Here is a 20,899-nt window from a genome sequence, read left to right on the forward strand (position 1 = left end):
AATTGAATGGCTTAACTCAACATGGAGAACTAAAAGCAAAAAATGAAAATCAATAGAACTGTAACATACCTCCCAACATTTGAAAAATGAATAGAGGGACAAAAGGATTTGTAATGCGCAGCGTGGCAAATTTTTTTGGTCACGCCCACTTTTGTGACCACGCCCCCATCCCCCCCCCCCCCCCTAAATACTCCTTTTATATAGTTGAAATGGTGGGATCAGACGCAAAATGTGCTATACCCTCATATTGTACTACCTAAGGAAAACAATATAGCAACTCCTACATATAAAATACAAATATAGAGAGAAGGCAGTCAGTTATAAGGTGAGTTATAACTATGTACCAGTTTTGCCCCCCCATACACAGTGCCCCCAAGGGCCCAATAGACAGTACCCCCATAGAAAGTGCCCCCAATTGACCCCATAGACAGTAGCCCCCATACACAGTGCCCCCATAGAAACTACCCCCATACACAATTGACCCCATAGAGAGTGCCCCCATAGAAACTACCTCCCATACACAATTGATCCCATAGACAGTGCCCCCAATTGACCCCATAGACAGTAGCCCCATACACGGTGCCCCCATAGAAACTACCCCCATACACAATGCCCCCATAGAAAGTGCCCCCAATTGCCCCCATAGACAGTACCCCCCATACACGGTGCCCCTATAACCGCTCTTTCTTCTTCAGAGGCTCCTGCTCCTTATGCGGCGGCAACAGGCCCTTTTATAAGGTTGCGCCCCGTGCCTACGTGTGACGTCAATACGCACGGGGCGCAACCTTATAAAAGGGCCTGTCGCCGCCGTGCAAGGAGCCGCATAAGGAGCAGAAGCCGCACAAGAAGCAGAAGCGCCAGGCTCCAGCCAGCCCATCCCGCTGTCCCGAAATGCGGGACATTCATGGAACTATCCAGGACAGTGGGATGCGCTATTTAAAGCAGGACAGTCCCTCGGAAAGCAGGACAGTTGGGGGGTATGCTGTAAGCTCTGTGGAGAGGTTCAGCATGCCCAGACTTATGATCCACAGTAGCTCACCATGATTGTATAATTGTCATTATTTTTTTTGCAATTGCATTCTGTATTGGGTCAAAAAGGGGGAAGGCACATAGTCATTTCCCCTCCCTTTCTCCTAACTTTCTCATGCGCGGGTACATCTCACAGCAGGGCTGTGTCCTTACTACTGCCCTATGACCCTTCACCCCCTTAACAATATGCTTATCACCTAGCACTGGATTTTCAGTCCTGTCTAGGTGCAGAGTGCAGCATTTCCTTTGGGGGTGCAAGTGCTTATTAAGTGAGCACCAAGGGTTGCATTCTTGCGCCCCAGGGAAAGTAAATGCCCCTACTGTGTAGCAATTCTGCCTTACTATTTTGTTATTCTTTAATTTTGGTTGCAGACAGTGCAATGTAATATCAGTCTGAAGAATATGTATTATATTCTAAATTCACTGTAGTACCGTACAAGAACCAGCCTGTAGGATCCTCAATATTCCCTGGCATTTAGTGTCACAGTTGCCCTAATCTGTAACACCCAAAATTATCTTTATTGCAGTTATCTTTATAACAGTTCTAAAAAACATTTGAGCAACAGTATTGGTATTAATATAATCCTACAGAGTTTTCTGGTCACACGCTGCAAATCTTTAGACCATAATAAATGGCCCTCAATTTGTACAACTCCCAAAGCCAACTCAACAACAGATGCAGATAGCGTATCCCCGTACAGACTGGCCTAATACTATAGCTGCATATTACATGCAGCAGTATGTGTCTGTGATTACAGCAATATTTTTCTCCAACACTGAGATGAAAGGTATTTTTCTGCAGCTGCCATCTATGTACAAGTGATATGCAAGGATTCTGAGTACCTTTCCAGCAACTTCCATGTCCGCTATGTGTGATGAGTATTATTTCCTTTTCTTACAACATTTCTTGGTACAGATTCATGAGTCTATTGGGTAAGCATGTGGCAATACTTGATACACATATCTATATATACATAGCTTTGAATATGTGTAATACCCTTTAACCAGATTGCAGAAATTGATGGGAAGCTTTAGTTAGAGTACACGTTGCTCCCACAAGAGAGAGTATTTTGTAACATCCATATTTGCTGATTTAAAATCTTTGGGCAAATGTCTTGATTTTCTTGATCGAATTTGTTTTTCCATGGTTTTTTTTTCTCACCAGGTGTAAATTGTTCTTTTTTTCCCCTGGAATTTATGATTTTTTTTTCCTTATGCAAAATGCTCCAAAAAGTTATTTTCTTGGCAAACATGATATTCCTATAGGCATTTATTATGAATTTTTTTTTCTTGCTGGAGCCACTGATTTTTTTTTTTAGATTGCTTTAAAAGACTATAAGGGGTGTTTTAACATTATGCAGTGCAGTTTTGGGCTTTAAGAAGGATATTAATGAGCTGGAGAGAGTGCAGAGACTGCAACTAAACTATTAAAAGGGATGGAAGATTTAAACTATGAGGTTAGACTGTCGAGGTTGGGGTTGTTTTCTATGGAAAAAAGGTGCTTGCGAGGGGACATGATTACTCTGTACGAGTACATTAGAGGGGATTATAGGCAGATAGGGGGTGTTCTTTTTTTCCTATAAAAACGATCAGCACACCAGAGGCCATCCCTTTAGATTAGAGCAATGATCCCCAACCAGTGGCTCGTGAGCAACATGTTGCTCACCAACCCCATGGCTGTTGCTCCCAGTGGCCTTAAAATAGGTGCTTAATTTAAGCTGACTTTGAGGCAAGTTTTGGTTGCATAAAAAAACAGGTGTAATGCCAAACAAAGGCTAATGTAGTCTGCCAGTCTACATAGAGGCTACCAAATAACTAATCAGAGCCCCTATTTGGCACCCCTAGAAACATTTTTAATGCTTGTGTTGCTCCCCCAACTCTTTGTACATTTGAATGTGGCTCATGGGTAAAAAAAGGTTGAGTATCCCTGGAATAGAGGAATGGAGGTTTCATTTGGAGCAGCGTAGGTGGTTTTCTCACAGTGAGGGCAGTGAGGTTGGGGAATGCCCTTCCTAATGATGTTGTAATGGCAGATTCTGTTAATGCCTTTAAGAGGGGCCTGGATGAGTTCTTGAACAAGTATAGTATCCAAGGCTATTGTGATACTAAAATCTACAGTTAGTATTGATGTTTGTATATATAGTTTATTTATGTGAGTGTATAGGTTTGTGTGTGCTGGGTTTACTTGGAAGGGTTGAACTTGACAGATTCTGGTCTTTTTTCAACCCTATGTAACTATCAGAAAACATGGGTGTCAGTGCTCAGTACTGCTGTTGAGCTGTACTGAAAAAAAACATGTTTAACTTCTTAAATGGGTCCTCCACTCAAGAACTGTTTTTTCATATATGAAAAAGATTTTTTCATGTTTGTTAAAATGTGTTTTGTTCTGTAAATGTGATTGCCATTGAATGCAATGCCTGCCCCTTTCTGTTATTTGGGCCTGACTCCTAAAACAATGTAGCAGGAGTCACTACTCCTCTAGGGTTTTTAACCAGCCAGACAGATACTACTTTAAATAGCAATTAAATGTCAAATGACTTTTATAAATGTATATAAAAAAATGTTTAATGAATGCATATTGGAAAGTTGCTTAGAAATACATTTTCTTCCTATGTGCAACAAACTGTTTTTTAGGTGGAGGACCCCTTTAAAGCAATAACATTCTGACATTGTCAAATCCCTCTGCTTTCATATATGTGTCAATTAGTAACTGAATTATTCAGACAGTTAGTTACATGTTGTTAAAGGGTTTGTTCACCTTCCAAACTGTTATAATTGATAATTGGATGCACCGTTCATTACCCTGACGCAGTGAGCGAAGTGCACTTTTGGGCAAAATCGGCATGTTTTTCCCCACAATGTACTATTTTCCCCAGAATTCATGCATCATTGCACACAATGATGGTGTTTAATTGGATACAGTTGTTTTGTGTCTAACTCTTGTACACTGCATCTGGCACAACTGCAACTCAAAAATGCGGCAGATTTTGGGGGGCCAAATTGGTGCAGTTTGGGTGAGGGGAGGGCTCTCCTAGAATGTTACCTTTTATGGGATTGTTTCTCCTCTTTTAGTAAATCAGCCACAAATTTGTGAAGATGTTTTTGTGTTTTATGTAGAGAAAATTGTCTAATGACAATGGAAAATCCTTAAGATGTAATTTATTGTAAGATTTTCTGTTCTTAAGGCTAACATTTTGCATATTTTATCATCTCTGTACACACGACAGCCTTTGCACACAAAGCAGTGCTTCAGTTTATTGCATCAGTTTCTGTTTGTGCCCTTTTGCTTTGTAGTGGGAAAGTAGAATGCTGAGAAATAAACCAAAATAAACCTTTTGGATAAATGTAAACAGGAACAAAGACATTCCCAGCCAGAGAAACAACATTGTAATGGCAGCTCCACCCTGACCGGGTACTTATAAACATCAAATTATGAATTGTGGGCACTCTGCTTCCTGACAGAAGAGGCTTTATCCATCACGATCAAAACAAATAGTTTAATTACACCCAAAAGGACACTGTGGGGCTCATTTATTAACACTGGGCAAATATGCCCATAGGCAGTAACCCATAGCAACCAGTTAGTGATTGGCAGCTGCAGCTAGCTATGAATGTAACAATTTGATTGGTTGGATCTCTAGACTGATGAAGAAAACTGCTGAACATCTTAATGGGACCCTGCAAGGGGCAGTTTGACAATATTGAACCTTATTCCCAGTTATTTATTGCTCTGTTACCTAATTTTTGTATTTTGCTTTATATTGTGCTTTACTTCTAGAACTGAGCCAACCAAGAAGCTCTCCACTGCTCCTCACCCCATATACTCGCTGCTGATGTGCAGGGTAAGAGGAGGCAGGAGATGTGTGCCTACTGTGACTGTGGTGCCCTAAGCACATGCCTGTTCTGCCCCACCCTGGCCCTGTTTACCTGATCTTACCTATCAACTGTATTTTTATATATAGTGTTTATGTTCTCTGTATACACCCATCTGTTGTACAGCACTGTGGAATATGTTATATGTTGGCTTCAGGCCACCTCGCCCCTGCACCTGTGCATCACTTCGTATCGCGGGTGGGAGGGAGAGGGTGGTTTGGGGGTGCTATACCGATCACAACAGAGCACAGACTAGAGAGGTAAGCAGGAGAGGCTCCTGCCTGGCACCCCCCAATCGTTGCGCCCTAGGCAGCTGCCTCTTCTGCCTACCCCTAGTTCCGGCCCTGGTTGGCTTTATAAATGTGTTTATAATAAATATAATCGCAATGATAGCCTGCTTCCTGTCAGAGTTGTTTGTTTTCTTAGCATTTCTTGTGTACAAAGTGGAAGGAAGGTTAAAGCTTGCTATTTACTGATTGGTTCATTTGATAATTTTCACACAGAATCAGCTCTCATGGATCAAGACTGTATAAGGGAACAGTAAGGGAATTAGATATCTGTGTATGTGCCTTATGTCACATATACAGCCAATGCCACTGCTACACATGTTTCTTTTTTTCTCACTCTATAACACAAGATGTCAGGCCTTTCAGCCACACGTCTCATTATCTGACTGCTTACCAAGACCCCGTATTATCTTTTGTTCTAGAACTCATAATTAGCTTGAGTTGCTGATTATTACCTCACAATAATGTAGCTGGATCAGACTTGCAGAGAAACAACTGCACTTTGAAGTTATATAGTAGATAAAGATTAGAGCAGTATTCTGTTCATGGGACTGTCACTTTCCCACAATAAGCGATCTCTATTTCAAGTTAAAGAAATTATTCTGGCAGTACTCTGTATGCACAGACAAGGCATGGCTTTTTACTTTCAACCACAGGTGTCCTAATTAAAGGCCAACTAGACTGACTTATTTTAATTTGCATTAATTTAAAGGGAGTATAAAGAGGTGACAATATAATTATTTTCTTGCTGCACCGCATTCCACAGATTTAAAAGTGCTACTGACCAGATAGTTTGTTGGAATAATACATACTGCCAGATTGATAAATGAATACCTCAGGTGACTCTACCTGATGTATTTTAGTTAAAGTTTCCCATCCCGTGCATACCTGGTTTTTCTACTCACTAATAACAGTGTCACTTCTATTAGTATAGCTGATATAAAACAAAAATTTAGCCCATCCTGACCAATTTGGTGGCTTATTGGCATGTGTGTGGGGTTTTCCTGACAGCCTGTATTACCAGTATTTAGGTGAAAATCAGCCAGATATGTTTTGGACAGGCTAGAAAATTGAAATTGTGCCAGGCCCCTATAATGAGGGGTACAAAGGATAAGCCTGCTTTGTCCCAGCAACTTTTCTATTACCTTTGCTAATATAAGAGACATGCCTTAATCACTTTAATTCTTGATTTCAGTTGTTTCAGTGTTTAGTAGCTCTGTAATAATACCCATGGTAAATCAATTAAAAAAATATTGCTAGTAGCTATTGCCCAAGAAAAATAGGATTAAAAGCTCATGTTATAATGAACTGAAGGATGATCATATTGAAAGAAGCAATAGGAATGGAAATGATTTCCTCTCTTTAGATTTAGTTTTGTCAAACAACAAACATGGCATGTACCACAACAACACAACAATTTTTGGAAGTTTAATCCTGGCCCAAGGGTTGCGTAATCACTTGTATTTGCATTGCTTGTAGCAATTGCTTATAGCTAGCATCCACAAGATTTGTGCATTTTGTATTATCCAAATAGCATGTTACTTCCTGTTTAAAGGGAACATTCTCTCCATTTGTCACTTCATAGCAGGACCAGAATTTCCAATACAAAACACTGCTGTTGGAACATGAGAAGTTTGATACTTTTTATCATTAAGACTTTTGCACTGTTTAGACTGAAAAATAAAAAAGGTCTAAAGCTACTGGAATTCTTGTTTCACATACCAGGTTATATTAACATATAAATCTAAGTTTGCATTAACGGTACTTGTCCTTTACGTTGCCCTTCTTCCACCTCTTGTATTAAGTGTTCTATTTACTCACTAGCTTTTTACAAATGCTCTGCCATCACTCTAGTGACATGTAGGTCCCTATCTACAGGTTTCTGATAAGGGCCAAAACTAATTATAGTCCATAATTCGGTAAGCCTAATAACACCATGAAATTCAGACCATGCATTGTACGAAATTAAAGGTTAGATTATTTTTCTGATGACTTACCCTTTCATTACCACTTAAGTCATAATGGAAGTCTAGTGTCCATGTTTATTAGTGCCTCTTAAATGTTTAATGGTTGTTAAACCATTATATGGGAAGAATTCCATGAATTAAAACACATTGGCAGGAAAACCAAGAAACCCAAGTCAGGAGAATAGTTAGGCATATGCTCTTCTAATAAAGTCCTGCATTGAGTAAAGTACTCATGGAATACTTGCAGATCAGTCAGGATTTGGGCAAAAAACTCTTGTCTCCTCACTATGCAGGTGGTCAGCAGGCACCCTTCAGGGGGAGACTGTTAATGTCCTTTCCAGTATTTACTGATGTCACTTTGGGCCTGTCTGCTACTTATTAATCTGGATATGGCACAGTTTAGGTAGCCTAAAAAAATGCAGAATATGTACAGATGTACGGAATGGTTGCAATATCCAATTATGCAAGTACTGCATCATGCCACGCATGCAGTCCTGTCCCAAAGGATGTGCAAAGACCTCCCTGTGTGATTACTTGATTTATAAGAGCAGACTTATTAAACCACCCCCCTGTTGTTTTTGCATGTACAGGTATAATAAGGCAAAATGCAATTACAGCTGACTGTTCTATGTATACACCCATCGATTGTACAGCACTGTGGAATATGCTGGCTTTAGAAATGTGTTGCATTGCAGGCAGAGAACAGAGTCATTTTTGCCTGCCTAATATACAACTTTAGTAAGTAAGTTATTTATTCTTGTTTTCCATTGCTAAAGACTTTATAAATTGACATTACTATTTTCTGTTTGAAGTTACTATATTCTGTATTCAGTAAGACTGAACATGTGAAATAAGCAGTGTAAGCCCATTGAGGCCAGTACAGCGGGGTGTGCATTAGTAACAGGAGGAGTGCATCATTAGAGACAATGTAGCTGCTCTGGACTGGCCCTTTCAACTGCTCACAGCTTCCCAAGCCTTTCCTAGTGCTTGTCAGGACAAGAATTTGTTCTTTGTGCCATTTCAATGACCTTCATAAAAGGAACCTAAAGGGGGGTTGGGAGGAATGTGAAGCCGTGTGAATCAGAATCTTAACCCCTTAATTTTTCGAATTTATATCAGGACTAAATTGTGGTGAACTTATATGGCCCAATTTTTTTCAGATAAAATATTTCAGATATGGAAGTTATTTTGGCACAATATTGGTTGTGTCCCTGCAGCCTGTGATTTGTTTCAGTCAAAGGTCCTGATCTTTCTGTTTCATAGACACAGGATATGATGTCAGACTTTGTAGAAATAACATATATTGGCAATGGAAAAAGGCTTAAATTATTGGTAAATGTTACAGTATCTAGCCTCCCTGAATGCACATCATCCTGAATTTCACATATACTCTTTAATACTTTCAATACAGGTGCCAAATGCAGGTGTTTGTGATTTCTTAAGGGCATTTAGGTTGGATAATCCTGAATTGCAAACCTTAAAGGGCAGGGGCGTAACTGGGCCTAGGTTACCTTTCACTATGTAAATGTGGGGTACAGAAATGAAGATCACAGGACCAGGACCCTTCTCTCTGCAGGCCACCCCATGCCACAGGATTTGCTGTCTCTGTAGTTAAGCCATTGCTCAAGGCATACCTCCCCTTGGTTCCATTTGTGCAGGACAATCCTGATTGGCAGGTCATAAAGGGGTTGGAAACTTTTAGAAAATAGTTTGGGCTATTTGTCTTACTTTTGAATTTGTTTGGTGTGCATTTGGGATGTAACTGGATGTGGCCAGTGGTGGCTGGAGCTTGACTTAATTTGTATTTAATTTCATAATTAAAATGTTGGGGGGGTATGCCTGTAGGGGTGGCAGTTTCTGGACAGTGTGAGTGATTTGGGGGGGGGGGGGCATAAGGCTGTGTCTGACTGTGATCAGGGTGGATTCGGACATAACTTAAAATGTCATACTTTTGCGCATAGGTTGCCACCTGGCTAGTACTTCACAGCCACAGCTGGGAAAAATGTTGCTAATATAAAAAAAAAAAGCAAACCCTGTCACTCTAAAGCCATTCCAAGTATTGTACCTGTAAGAATCATCTCATCAACTGAGGGATCAATTTCTTCTAAAACCGAAACTCTTATTCCAGAGGTGCATCACGACCAGCACAGAAAAATGGGCAGCTTTATGTATATCACTCTGTTACATCTGTCTGAACTTTCTTGTTTCAAATAGGCAACATTTGCTTCCAGCTGGCTATCTGTGTAAAGCATTTTAACTGTTATACTGTTATCTGGTGTTTTATGGCTTTCTTTAACATGGTGATTTGGGGAACTCTGGTTTTCTTTTAGCACTTTGCCTTAATCTTATCTATTCAGTTTTCCTGTTTTTACATATATTGTCTACCACCTTCATGTTTTTTTCTGTGCAGGGAAACTAAAGCTAAATGACATGCTGTTTCTGGGAGGCAACTAGCCAGATGGGAACCTTTCCCATGGTTAGAAGTACACAAATGTGGTGTTCTGCACCCTATACAGTGCATACCAGCAGGCTGCAACAACACAAGCTGGGGTCAGCTGAGACAGTAGTTGGTCATTGGGTGATCACTGTGGTACAGGTTTGCATTGTTGCCCCGAAACAAACTGAGACAGTGGTAAATGTCAATGTAGTCAATTGGGTGCAACCTGTTGAAATAAAGCTTAGCCAGGTTTAACTTTAAATGTGTCTTTTCCCTGCTACTCAAAAATGATTCTCTATTGTGACAGAATAACCACCCCCGAAAAAGCTACTTTAAACCAGTCAAAGTCAGAATCCTAATTTAAGAAGAATTTTCTAGACAGCTACAAACGGCAGCTAATCAATCTTTCTGTAACAAGCCTAAGAGCATTCTATTATTAAACTTTAATGGAAAAATCAATTTATCTGTCACTATCAGTGGGATTACATCAGTGAAAAGATTCAATGCCTCATAAAGAAAATAGAAAACCATTTTCATTCTTGTTCTAGGTATTGATAAAAAAGGTCAATTACTAGAACAATTTTTTGGCTACTTGAAATCAGTGTAAAGGAAATACATATATCCGCTGCATACATTGTTCAAAATCAGACAGCACTCAAAAATCTTTACTGTTTAAACAATTTATATCTGCATAGATATGCTTGCAAGAGCAGTTGTTTGATACAAGTGTGAGAGACATACATGAGCAGGATAGCAGTAGGTTAGTATTATTTATAGGGAAATGTATAAGGAGCCAAGGGAGACTGTGTACTTTTCAGCATCCTGAGATGTGTGCAACAGCAAGATGTCAGTTTGTATAAAGATCATAAGCTAGACAGGAAGTCAGCAGGGTGTTAGGGTATATTGAGAGGGATTAAACAAGAGGCAATTGTTAGGGAATGTAAGGATGGTTATAGGAAGAACAACACAAGAATAAGGAGTACAGCAAGCTAATGGTATGGATAGAAAGGGTCAGAATACAGTATTATCTTTTATGTATAAGGTATACCCACAGCTGTGTAAAATATGCACTTGAGCCTTTTTAGGACAAAATGCCCCCCATGTTTGTACAGTGGCAAATATCATTCATGTCACTGACTGGAGGTACAGGTGGAATTGGGCAGTTTAGGCATTTTCTGTGCAAGTTCCATCCCAGAAAGACTTGCTGGCTTACCCTAGATTTCCTTATAGATATACGCCTAGTGCTTGGTATATGAGGGGTCAGCAACCTCTCGCAGACAAAAGGAACATATATTGACACAGCAATAAATGAAGCCTACTCAACGTAAGGATTTAAAACATTGCACTTTAAACTTGCAATGTCAATGCTATGTCCATGCTATGTCAATGTACATTTTCAAAGTCACAATTAGCTGGTTAGGTTTCTTTGGCATTTCTTTTATTTTGAAAATGAATCAGGTAAATATAAAGGTTCGCTATGTAATGTAATTGATCAGCTCGATTAGAATCATAGAAGTTCAGCTCATGTTGTTCCAAGTTAGTTGGTAATGCCATGAAAATGCCAATAGGGCTTTTTTGAGCCTGGTTTTCCAGTTTGGCAGGTCAGGTCTAGTAATCAGCCTTATTGACTGATGATCATATAATTTAGTTAGACATTACCATATTTTATTAAAAGCATCATACAACATCAGTGTGATCCCACACCTTGTGTCTCAACCCTTTCTCCTTGTAGATTGTAAGCTCTTTTAGGCAGGGCTCTCTTCACCTCTTGTTTCGGTTATTGATTGATTTATATGTTACTCTGTATGTCCAATGTATGAAACTCACTTATTGTACAGCTCTGCGGAATATGTTGGCGTTTTATAAATAAATGTTGATAATAATAATAATCAGCATAACTCGTGATATCCAGGAGCAATTTTGGCAGAAGCTACAAAACCCATCCTATAGTTTGCTGGGTGGGATAGGACTGCTCCTTTTTTGAAGTTTATGGGGGAGGACATGACATGAAAGGAGTTCATACTGTCATATTTTGTTTGATTAGCTTTTATATGCATTTTCTCTTACCTATAAATAAAAAGTTACTTATCTCTCTTCTTAGACTTGTACCTCATGCATTGGCCTGATGCCCAAATACCAGGTAAGAGTGCCAGGGAGGCACGTGCGGAGACTTGGCAAGCATTGGAGGAGCTGAATGAAAGAGGTTAGAAGCTTAAATATTTGTGTGCAAAGCCCATTCACGCCTAAATAATTTGCTGCAGCATTAAATTGAAAGTATGTTTCACCTTTATCTGCAGTTAAAGGTATTGTTTCATATTGGTTTTCATGTTATTTTGGGCTGCAGGACTTCTTGAATAGTAAAACATCTTAAAATTTATGCAAAATGTAAAGTGTTCAGTGTTCTCTTAATTGTTCTGCAGAAGAAAACTGCCATCAGCTAGAACTTAATCATAAAGCCTGCCAAGCTTTGCAATTGTTAAGGTACCTCCAGGACTCATAAAGGAACCTATATAGTAAACATGCATACGGTAAATACACACAGACACTAAACTTTTCGGTACCTGTGTGCTGGCTGGATGAGATATATTGTGCTATGGAAAATCTCATAATCAACTAAACAATTGTCATTACATGATATAAAATCCCCTTGGTGGGAATGTAGTACCACTTTCTGTTTGAGAAATCCAAGAGGATTTAGTGTCGGCTACAGCTACACGTGGGAGGTACAAACAGGAATTGAGAAAAAAAATGAAGCTTGTTATCTGGCGGCAGTTAGTGTTAATTGGCAGGCCATGTTGTTTAGTTAGAACTGTTTAGAGCTGCATTGGGCAGATAAGCATTGTTATCCAAGCGTCACTCTTCTGATACATTGTGGTAGAGTTATCATAAACCTCAGTTGCTCTGCTGACAATTTGCATGGTTTAGGGCTCTGGCACAAGAGGAGATTTGTCGCCGGCGATTTTTAAAAGAGCGATTTGGCGACAAGACGAGCGACAAGACGCCAATGCTAAATCAATGGAAATCGCCAGCGTCAAAACATACGAGGCTACTTCAAATCGCCTGCTGTTTCAAATCGCACACAGACCCTTTTCTGAGCGACTTCAGTAAACATGTGGGAGGGGTAACTGTTGAGTGGTACCATGGGTAGCAGATCGCCTGAAGGTCAACTCCCATGAAATCTCTTTGTGGGTATTGTCGTGGCGACTTGTCGCCAAAGCACCAGGGGGAAAAAACGCAGGCGACAAATCTCCTCATGTGCCAGAGCCCTTAAGGTTGCCTTTGAAACAAACAAGGTATCAATTGCTTATTGAAAATAGTGGTAATAGCAGTGGTGCTGGTTAATTAAGGCTTACATCATAATATGCAATTTGTATAAGTAGGAGGCACACATTGGGCCTGATTCACTAAAGTGCGATTTAACGTGCGCTATTTATAGCGTGCGTTAAAATTTTTACCGTGTCTTAATTTTGGCGATTTTTCGCACGATTCACTATAAGCATACTCGCGCTTTTTTACGCGCGATATTGCATGCGTTATTTAACTCGCGAAGACTATTTCAATGCGGTATTTGCTGGTACATGTGCTAAATTACGTCCGCGAATAGTCACCGCATATGAATGGTAGCTTAGAAATAGTGTATAAAAATTGTCGCCGCATATAAATGGTGTATATAAATATTAGCCACATATAAATGGTAGTATATAAATGGTATCATATAAATAGTAGATGCTTATAAATAGTAGCCACTAGTGATGAGCAAATGTGTTCTGGTTATCTTTAGTGAAAATTAGCAAATCTTTCGAAAGATCCACGAAACGGCAAAAATGTTGTGCGGGCAAAAAAATTGTTGCTGTGACTATTATTTTTTGACGCTTGTATAAATTTTTGTATGTGCGGTGAATTTTTGCGTGGCAAATTTTTTCAGGCGTTTCGCCATTGGCGGATTGTTTTGCGAAACACATGAAAAAATCCGCCGCAAAAAAATTCAACGCACGTCCAAAAATTCGCTGCGAATCCATGCCTGGCGAAACATTTCATCACTTGTAGCCAAATAGAAATAGTCGCGCAAATGAACGCATGCCATGTTAGCCATACACGCCAATACTTGCAGAAAATTACTGTATTAAAAATGACCATTTCCCTGCAAACTGGCGGCTGCGTCACTCTAGGGGAAACACATACTTGAATAAATAACACTGTAAGTCCATATTTTATTGCAAAAAATCATTTACTGTACTTTTGTATAATTTTTCGCCTGCCTGTAGTAGGTGTTAATTTTCGCATAGCCGAATGCGATATTTAGCGCGCAAAAGTTATAGTGAATCATGCGATCATATTCTTTTCAGCACGGAAATGAACGTATGCGGTAAAACTAGCGCGAGAAATACTGCATGCGAAAATGCGACTTATCGCATGCGGTAATGGCATGCGGTAATGCTGTAGTGAATCGCGCGCTAATTGCGTCTTTTTTACCGCAAAAAAGCGTGCGATAAACTTTAGTGAATCAGGCCCATTGTATGCAACAAAGGGAAACTTTACCCCATTTATTACAGATTAAGAGGCATGCACCAAAATTATTATTAGATTAAGCTAAAATAATGAATCCTCTGCAGAGGTCTAGCAGAATACCAAATTTATTGTTCATAATTAAGCCTATCCAGATTTGTGATTAATGAAAATATTAATTTATATGTGAGCTAAATATTACATTATCCAGACCTTTAAACTCACATGACTTTAGGAGCAGTGTCACTCCTGCCATGGGGCAAGGTGAGAAGCTGCCTCTGATAACTTTATTAGCCAAATTTCCATGGGGCCCAGCAACTAATTAATCTAATTACACCATTGATGATTTGGCTGAGTTTTTTTTTTTTCCACATTTTTAAGCGAATTCTAGGATCAGTACATTTCTAGTTACAACCACCAGTGTACCATGAGCTGATAAATGTGTTAAACATTTTCTGGGCAGTAAAGAAAGTGTTTTTAAAGAGGTACTGTATATACTCGAGTATAAGCCTAGTTTTTCAGCACCCAAAATGTGCTTAAAAAGCCACCCTCGGCTTATACTTGAGTCGGGTGCCATGGGTCCCTCCAGACTAGCACCATCTGTCATTTGTGTGCAAATTAGGCCAACCACGACCAGACCCTCCAGTGCCCTGGCTCACTCCCAAATTCATCTTCATCTACCATCCTCACCTGTCCTATTCCGCACTAGACATTGCACTTTATATTCTATATAAACCATAGTTTTGAAGGATTTTAACTCTTTGTGTTTTAGCTTGGTTGCTGATTGAGCTAAGGGGGGTAGTACTCTTAAGGTATCATTGTTGATACCATATTGTTTTTGTTGACCTTCTTCTCCACTTACAGAGCTAGTTTACTGTTTTTCTTTGTAAAAAATATTTAGAAACATATGCCCCACTGATGCCTCATTTAATGTAATTTTATTGGTATTTATTTTGATTATTGAAACTTAGCAGTAGCTGCTGCATTTCCCACCCTAGGCTTATACTCGAATCAATACGTTTTTCTAGTTTTCTTAGGTAAAATTAGGTACCTCGGCTTATATTCGGATTGGCTTATACTTGAGTATATACTTATTCTATAACATACTAAAAGTTAACTTAAGGTGAATTAATTCACCTTAAGTTAACTTTTAGTATGTTATAGAATCGCTAGTTCTTAGCAACTTTTCAATTGATCTTCATTTGTTGTTTTTTAATATTTTTTTATTAATTACTTTCCTCTTAAGATATTATTGTCCACATTATACTAAAATTTAATTTTTAAATTTGAAAGTCCTTCTTTGCTGCTTATAGCATGTGCCTCTTATCTGTTGCTAGTATCTTTAATATAAAATTATACATAGCTGTAAGGAAAGCCTGCTAGTGGGTAGCACTTTTGTCTTGCAGTGATGGGGTTAAATTAAGTAAAATTCTGGCTTGGGCACTACCTGGAGTTTGTATGTTTTCCCTGCATCTGCATGGGTTTCCTATAGTTATTCTGGTTTCCTCCTAAACTCACCATCATAGAGGCAGAGGGAGATATATTGTAACCCCCACTAGAATAGAGACTCAATTGAGTAATTTATAATTTCTGTAAAGCACTGTATAAATTACAGATGATAAATAAAGTGATTATTTCAAGAGGATGTTTGTGTATGTGCTCAGGCTGTATATTTAACCTCTATTCTAATCTGAATAGTTTGCAGATGCATTTGTTATACCAGTTTAAAATTTCTTCTAAAGTTTCCTGACCCATTTTTGTTTGTCTGTTGCAATACATTAAAAAGGCATTAGCTTGTGTAACATATTTAAGGCCTATCCATGTATATTTAGTATTTACTTTGGTGTAACTATTATGGAATTGTATCATGTAGAGTCTTATTTTTTTTAAATTTACTTTGATCCTTGCATTGCCAGAGGGTATATAGCCCTGGGCCCGTAATGGGTTAACATGTTCAGTGGCCCTACAGTCTTGTGCCTACTGGTAGCACTTTACATTTTTAAAGAAACTTCCTGACAGTATGTGGGAGTCTTACTATTATAGGGGGCAGTATAAAGAGTGAGCACTGTATCAATACTGTAAACAACATGAAAGAATGCTAGGCTGCTGTTGCTTTCAGTTACAAACAAAATACTGATCAGTGTGCATTCACTTGAATGGGAAGCACCTTGCTAACACTGGCATATTGTGTTTCTGAGTGCTAGCAGCAGGCACTGGGTGACCTGGGAGAGTATTGGTTTTTAATGGCTGCCACTAGTAGAGGCTGTCAAAACTCTACCTGCTCTACCTGCCAAGGCACACGGGAAGATTCGTTGTCTGCTACTGTGGGCAACTAATCTCTCCAAAATGCCTTCCCACCAGCAAGGAACATTTCCTCCTGCTGGAAACTTTGGGTGACTTTGGAAAACGAAGCGCTGCATATGCTTTCCAATGGCGATTCACTTTATTGGTGGTGGGAAGGCATTTCGGGGAGTTTAGTTACCCACGGTAGCCGAGATTTGGCAGAATCCTTATTTAGTTGGAATAATATTGCTTTAACAGGAAAAAAGGGATTACTGGGCTGAGTAAGCATTTTGCATTTGTAACAAATACCATTTTCTGACTATTTATGCTATTCTATATTTTTAGGAATCTGTCGCTCTATTGGTGTTAGTAACTTTTTAATCCATCACTTGGATCAATTGAAGGAAGACTGCAATATGGTACCTCATCTTAACCAGGTTAGCAATGTCTTTTTAAGTTGTTAATGGAATTCGACCACGGGCTTTATCTGTGGTCTTTATATTATATGATAACAGTATCCTTTTAGATAATGAATACGTATAAAAAAAATAATAATAATAATAGTTCCATTTGCATGTGGTTCTCTAAAAAGGTTGCTGACCCTACTTAGACCCTTACTAGAATTCCACTGGAGTCTTGTTCCATTAATTCCTATTTTATTCCTCCAAAGCCTTCAATAATTCTTTCAGGGAAATCAGCAAAAGGCATAGACTAGACGTGCCCAGAATGTCTTTTCCATGAGCAGCTTATAGTGGTTGGAGAGATATCATTAAACTGTGTTAGATATACAGTCATTGAGTCCTAGTGCTGAGAACAATAAAACAATAACATTTTGTTTTATTGTGTAATTCATTAAAAGGTCTAAATGTTTTTGCAGATGTTTTGCAGATTATATTATCTTGGTTGTAAGTAGAAGGATGTTTAGCTCCCTACACCTTGTGTTTTCTATGCTTTGGTATAGTAGAAAGGTGTGTAGCATTCTGTTTGGAGGGCTTTAGACAATATAGACATTGCCTGAGGAAGAATGTATAAATCACCAAGTCCATTTGAAGATGATAGGCAGGTTCTGTAATACAACTTGGACAAAAAGCTGAGTGAGTTTACTTAAAAGGTACAGTAAAGTCCTTTAGTGAAACATAAATGCAATAAAAGCCATTATAAACCAGAAGGTATTTATGCTATTACTGCTATGTAAATAGAATTATACTACAAAAAAAACCCAAAATGAGAGCTTTAATTCTTACTTTAGCAATAGTGGGCAGAGACCTGCAAAGCTCAGGAGGATCAAAGGCCCCTCTAGAGAAGAAATGTAAAACATGTCTTTCATCTGTCTTTGTGTCAGAATGACAACTCTAAATTGGAGGTCTGATTTGGAAGGGGGCTTCTAATAAGCACATCTTTTGAAGACCTTATAAAAAGCAGTTGTTTATTGGACAGCTTGAGAGGATGGTAGGAAATACTGGGGATATAACGTTATTCTGATGTCACATGTGACATACTTGTACAAACATTCATATTTATGAGGGGAATTTTGTATTAACAGTAAAAATCCTTCTCTCTTGCTTTCTTTTCTTCACAGTTTACAAGCTTCTTTCTGTTCCCTCCCTCTTAGTTGCACCCCCACTCTCCTTGAGCCCCAGCCAGCTCATTGTTTTCACACCATTGTCGTGTGTAAAGACAAGTTGTACTAAAGATATGAAACAGGAAATGACCGACTTTCCGTATTACTGGGAAAGAACTGTTCAGAGCTTCATACTCCTGACTTCTTTCCGCATGTTATTATTCCTGAAAATTCCTCTGTAATTACAAAACAATGAGGTCACTAGACAACAGATTTAGTGGAGCTCTCCTACTGCAGGAGAGGAGGGGGCGTAGAACTATGGCCTGTTGAACATTGTATATTCAGTGTTCTACCATCATTTCCTATTATGTAGTATCTATCTGTTCTTTTTTTTAGGACAGTGCTAGAGATGACAGTGTTTTTTCACAGCCTTCGATTTTCATTGTGGTAGTTGTAATTCAGTAGCAGTTAGAGGGCTTGCAGGCTGGGTGAATGTATATTGTTTATAACACAGTTTTTTGCAGGACACATGCATAGAAGTCCTAAAACTATCCCTGTCATTTTCTCTCAATGAGTAAATTGCCTAATCAATTAACAGTAAACAGAGTTCTCAGAATGTTTAGATATCTGACCTGACACAGTTACAGGAATACAACCCTGTTGTAAAATAGAAATAAAAAGAGAATGGAATGATTTGTAAATTACTTAAAGCCTCTATTTAATGCAAATAGTACAAATACAACATATCAAATGTTGAAACTGAGAAATGTTATTGTGTTATGAAAAATACATACGTCAATTTGATGGTAGCAACATATTTCAAAAAAGTTGAAACAATGCAAGATGTGCAAGCTACCCATACCACTTTTGAACTGAGTGCTTATAACAAGTAGCATGGTCCTTCTGTTCTTTAGCCCTTTTATGATTTTCAAAAAGAATTTTACATTTTGATTTGTCAGACCACAAGATGATGGTGTTTTTGGATCATGTTTATATATGGGTTTTCCTTTGCATGGTAGAGCTTTAACTTGCATTTGTGGATTTGACAAACTGTGTTCACAGACAGTGGTTTTTCTAGTCTTTATTTTTTCATGACTTAGTTTCAATATTTGATATGTACTATTTGCAATTAAATATAGGGATAACATGATTTGCAATTCATTTCATTCCCTTCTTATTTACATTTTACACTGTCCCAACCTTTTTGGAAACAGGGTTTTGGTTCTCCATGTACAGAATGATACTGAAACTGGCTTATTTAAATTCCACACTGATAATTCAGTGAAGCAAAACTGTTGTTGCAATCCAAAATGTCTCCATATGCATAGTAAACTAATTGGTGTCAATATTGGCAGATCCTACATAATGCTCCAATAGCATCTTTACAGAGTCAATTTTTTATAGCAATGAGGGGATGTGTAAACATAACAATACATTGATTTATTTAAAAGCCCCACCATCCAAAACATAAGGAGAGAATATTTGTTTTTCACAGTTATGTACTGAAGTTTTATTTGCCATAGTCTACTGTCATGTTTAGCACATACAGCTTCACCAGTAAACATGTCCAACTCTGTATTATAGCAGAAGAGTAGCATTTGCCATCTGCATCATATATGGCCATAGTGCTGCCTTGGTCACTGCTTGGCATCCTTCACTCTGACTTTAACCAGAGTAACTAAAAGGGGAACTCCACCTAAAAAGCAACTTTTGCTATACACATCAATAAAAAAATATGCAGCCTTTTCATGATTTTTAATGTAATAATATGGTTTGGAACAGTTACCTAAGCCTGACCCCCTGTTCTCCTGCTGATCTGACTGACTACTTTGAAACTCAAAAAAAAAAAGTAACAGTGGTCGACTGACCTCAGACTGCCTTTAGCCCGCATCCTCCAAATCCCACAATTTCCTGCACACGTAATGTCAATAACGAAAGGAACGTGCAATGCATTGTGGGTTATGTAGTTCCTGCATGCTGTCTGTAAGCATTTACAAAGTATTTCAAATGATGCAATTGGAGTTCAGCATGGTATTTATTCATACATTTTGAAGGAACAGATTACACTAATAGGTATATTAGGGGCTTCTGTGTTGTGTGGGGCTCTTTAACAAATTTTGGTTCAGAAGCCAGACTTCCCCTTTAACCCACTGTAGGGACCAGGACTCCTTGCAAGATAAAAAAATAAAGACATTTTTCATTGTAGACTGTGTTCAGAGGTAATTGTATTATTACATCATGCCAATTCCTTATTTAGTGGAAAGGCTTGGAATCAGTTTAATATGATACCAGTTTGTGAAGTGACTAACAGCTGCAAGTAAATGTAGATAGAATAAACTCTACCAGCAAGCCAATGGGAATATTTTTTGCCTCATTGCCTTAATAACACAGTCAACATATTTTTTTTTGATAATAATAAAAGCATTTATAATATTCACCCAATCCATGTCACTAGGATTATACCCTAATTCATTTTTTCCCACAGGTGGAGTATCATCCCTTTCAGAGACCACAGGAACTTGTGGATTATTGTAGAAGGAATAATATTGTGTTTGAGGGATACTGTCCTCTGGCCAAAGGACAAGCCCTGAATCACCCTGTAATTCAAAAAATTGCAAAAAATTATGGAAAAACCCCAGCTCAAGTCTGTATCCGCTGGAGTATCCAGGTGAGAAATTTGTAACCCGCAGCTCAGTAGCTGGAATAACTCTAAGGGCTGTGACACACAGGGAGGTTAGTCGCCACGCAACAAATCTTCCTTGTCACGGCCGACTCATCTCCCCAAAATGGCACCCCACCGGCTAGAATGTAAATTTCCAGAAGTCGCCAAAGCCAGTGGGATGGCATTTTGGGGAGATTAGTCGCCCGCAACAAGGAAGATTTGTTGTGCGTTGACTAATCTCCGCGTGTGTCACAGCCCTAAATGGACAGTAAATCTCTGCCAGATGTGAAGAGT

At 38.8% G+C, this 20,899-nt stretch overlaps 1 protein-coding gene across 2 annotated transcripts in view; it reads left to right on the forward strand.

The window, feature by feature from the left end:
• LOC548351 (uncharacterized loc548351) overlaps positions 1 to 20,899 on the forward strand; it is a 66,756-nt gene that overhangs the window by 13,063 nt on the left and 32,794 nt on the right. For both annotated transcript variants that reach the window (XM_031900061.1, NM_001039738.1), the window contains 3 exon segments: positions 11,695 to 11,796; positions 16,728 to 16,819; positions 20,429 to 20,611. In XM_031900061.1, the coding sequence (XP_031755921.1) occupies positions 11,695 to 11,796; positions 16,728 to 16,819; positions 20,429 to 20,611 (377 nt within the window).

This window comes from Xenopus tropicalis, chromosome 4, assembly GCF_000004195.4.
Source record: "Xenopus tropicalis strain Nigerian chromosome 4, UCB_Xtro_10.0, whole genome shotgun sequence".
Classification (NCBI taxonomy): Eukaryota; Metazoa; Chordata; class Amphibia; order Anura; family Pipidae; genus Xenopus; species Xenopus tropicalis.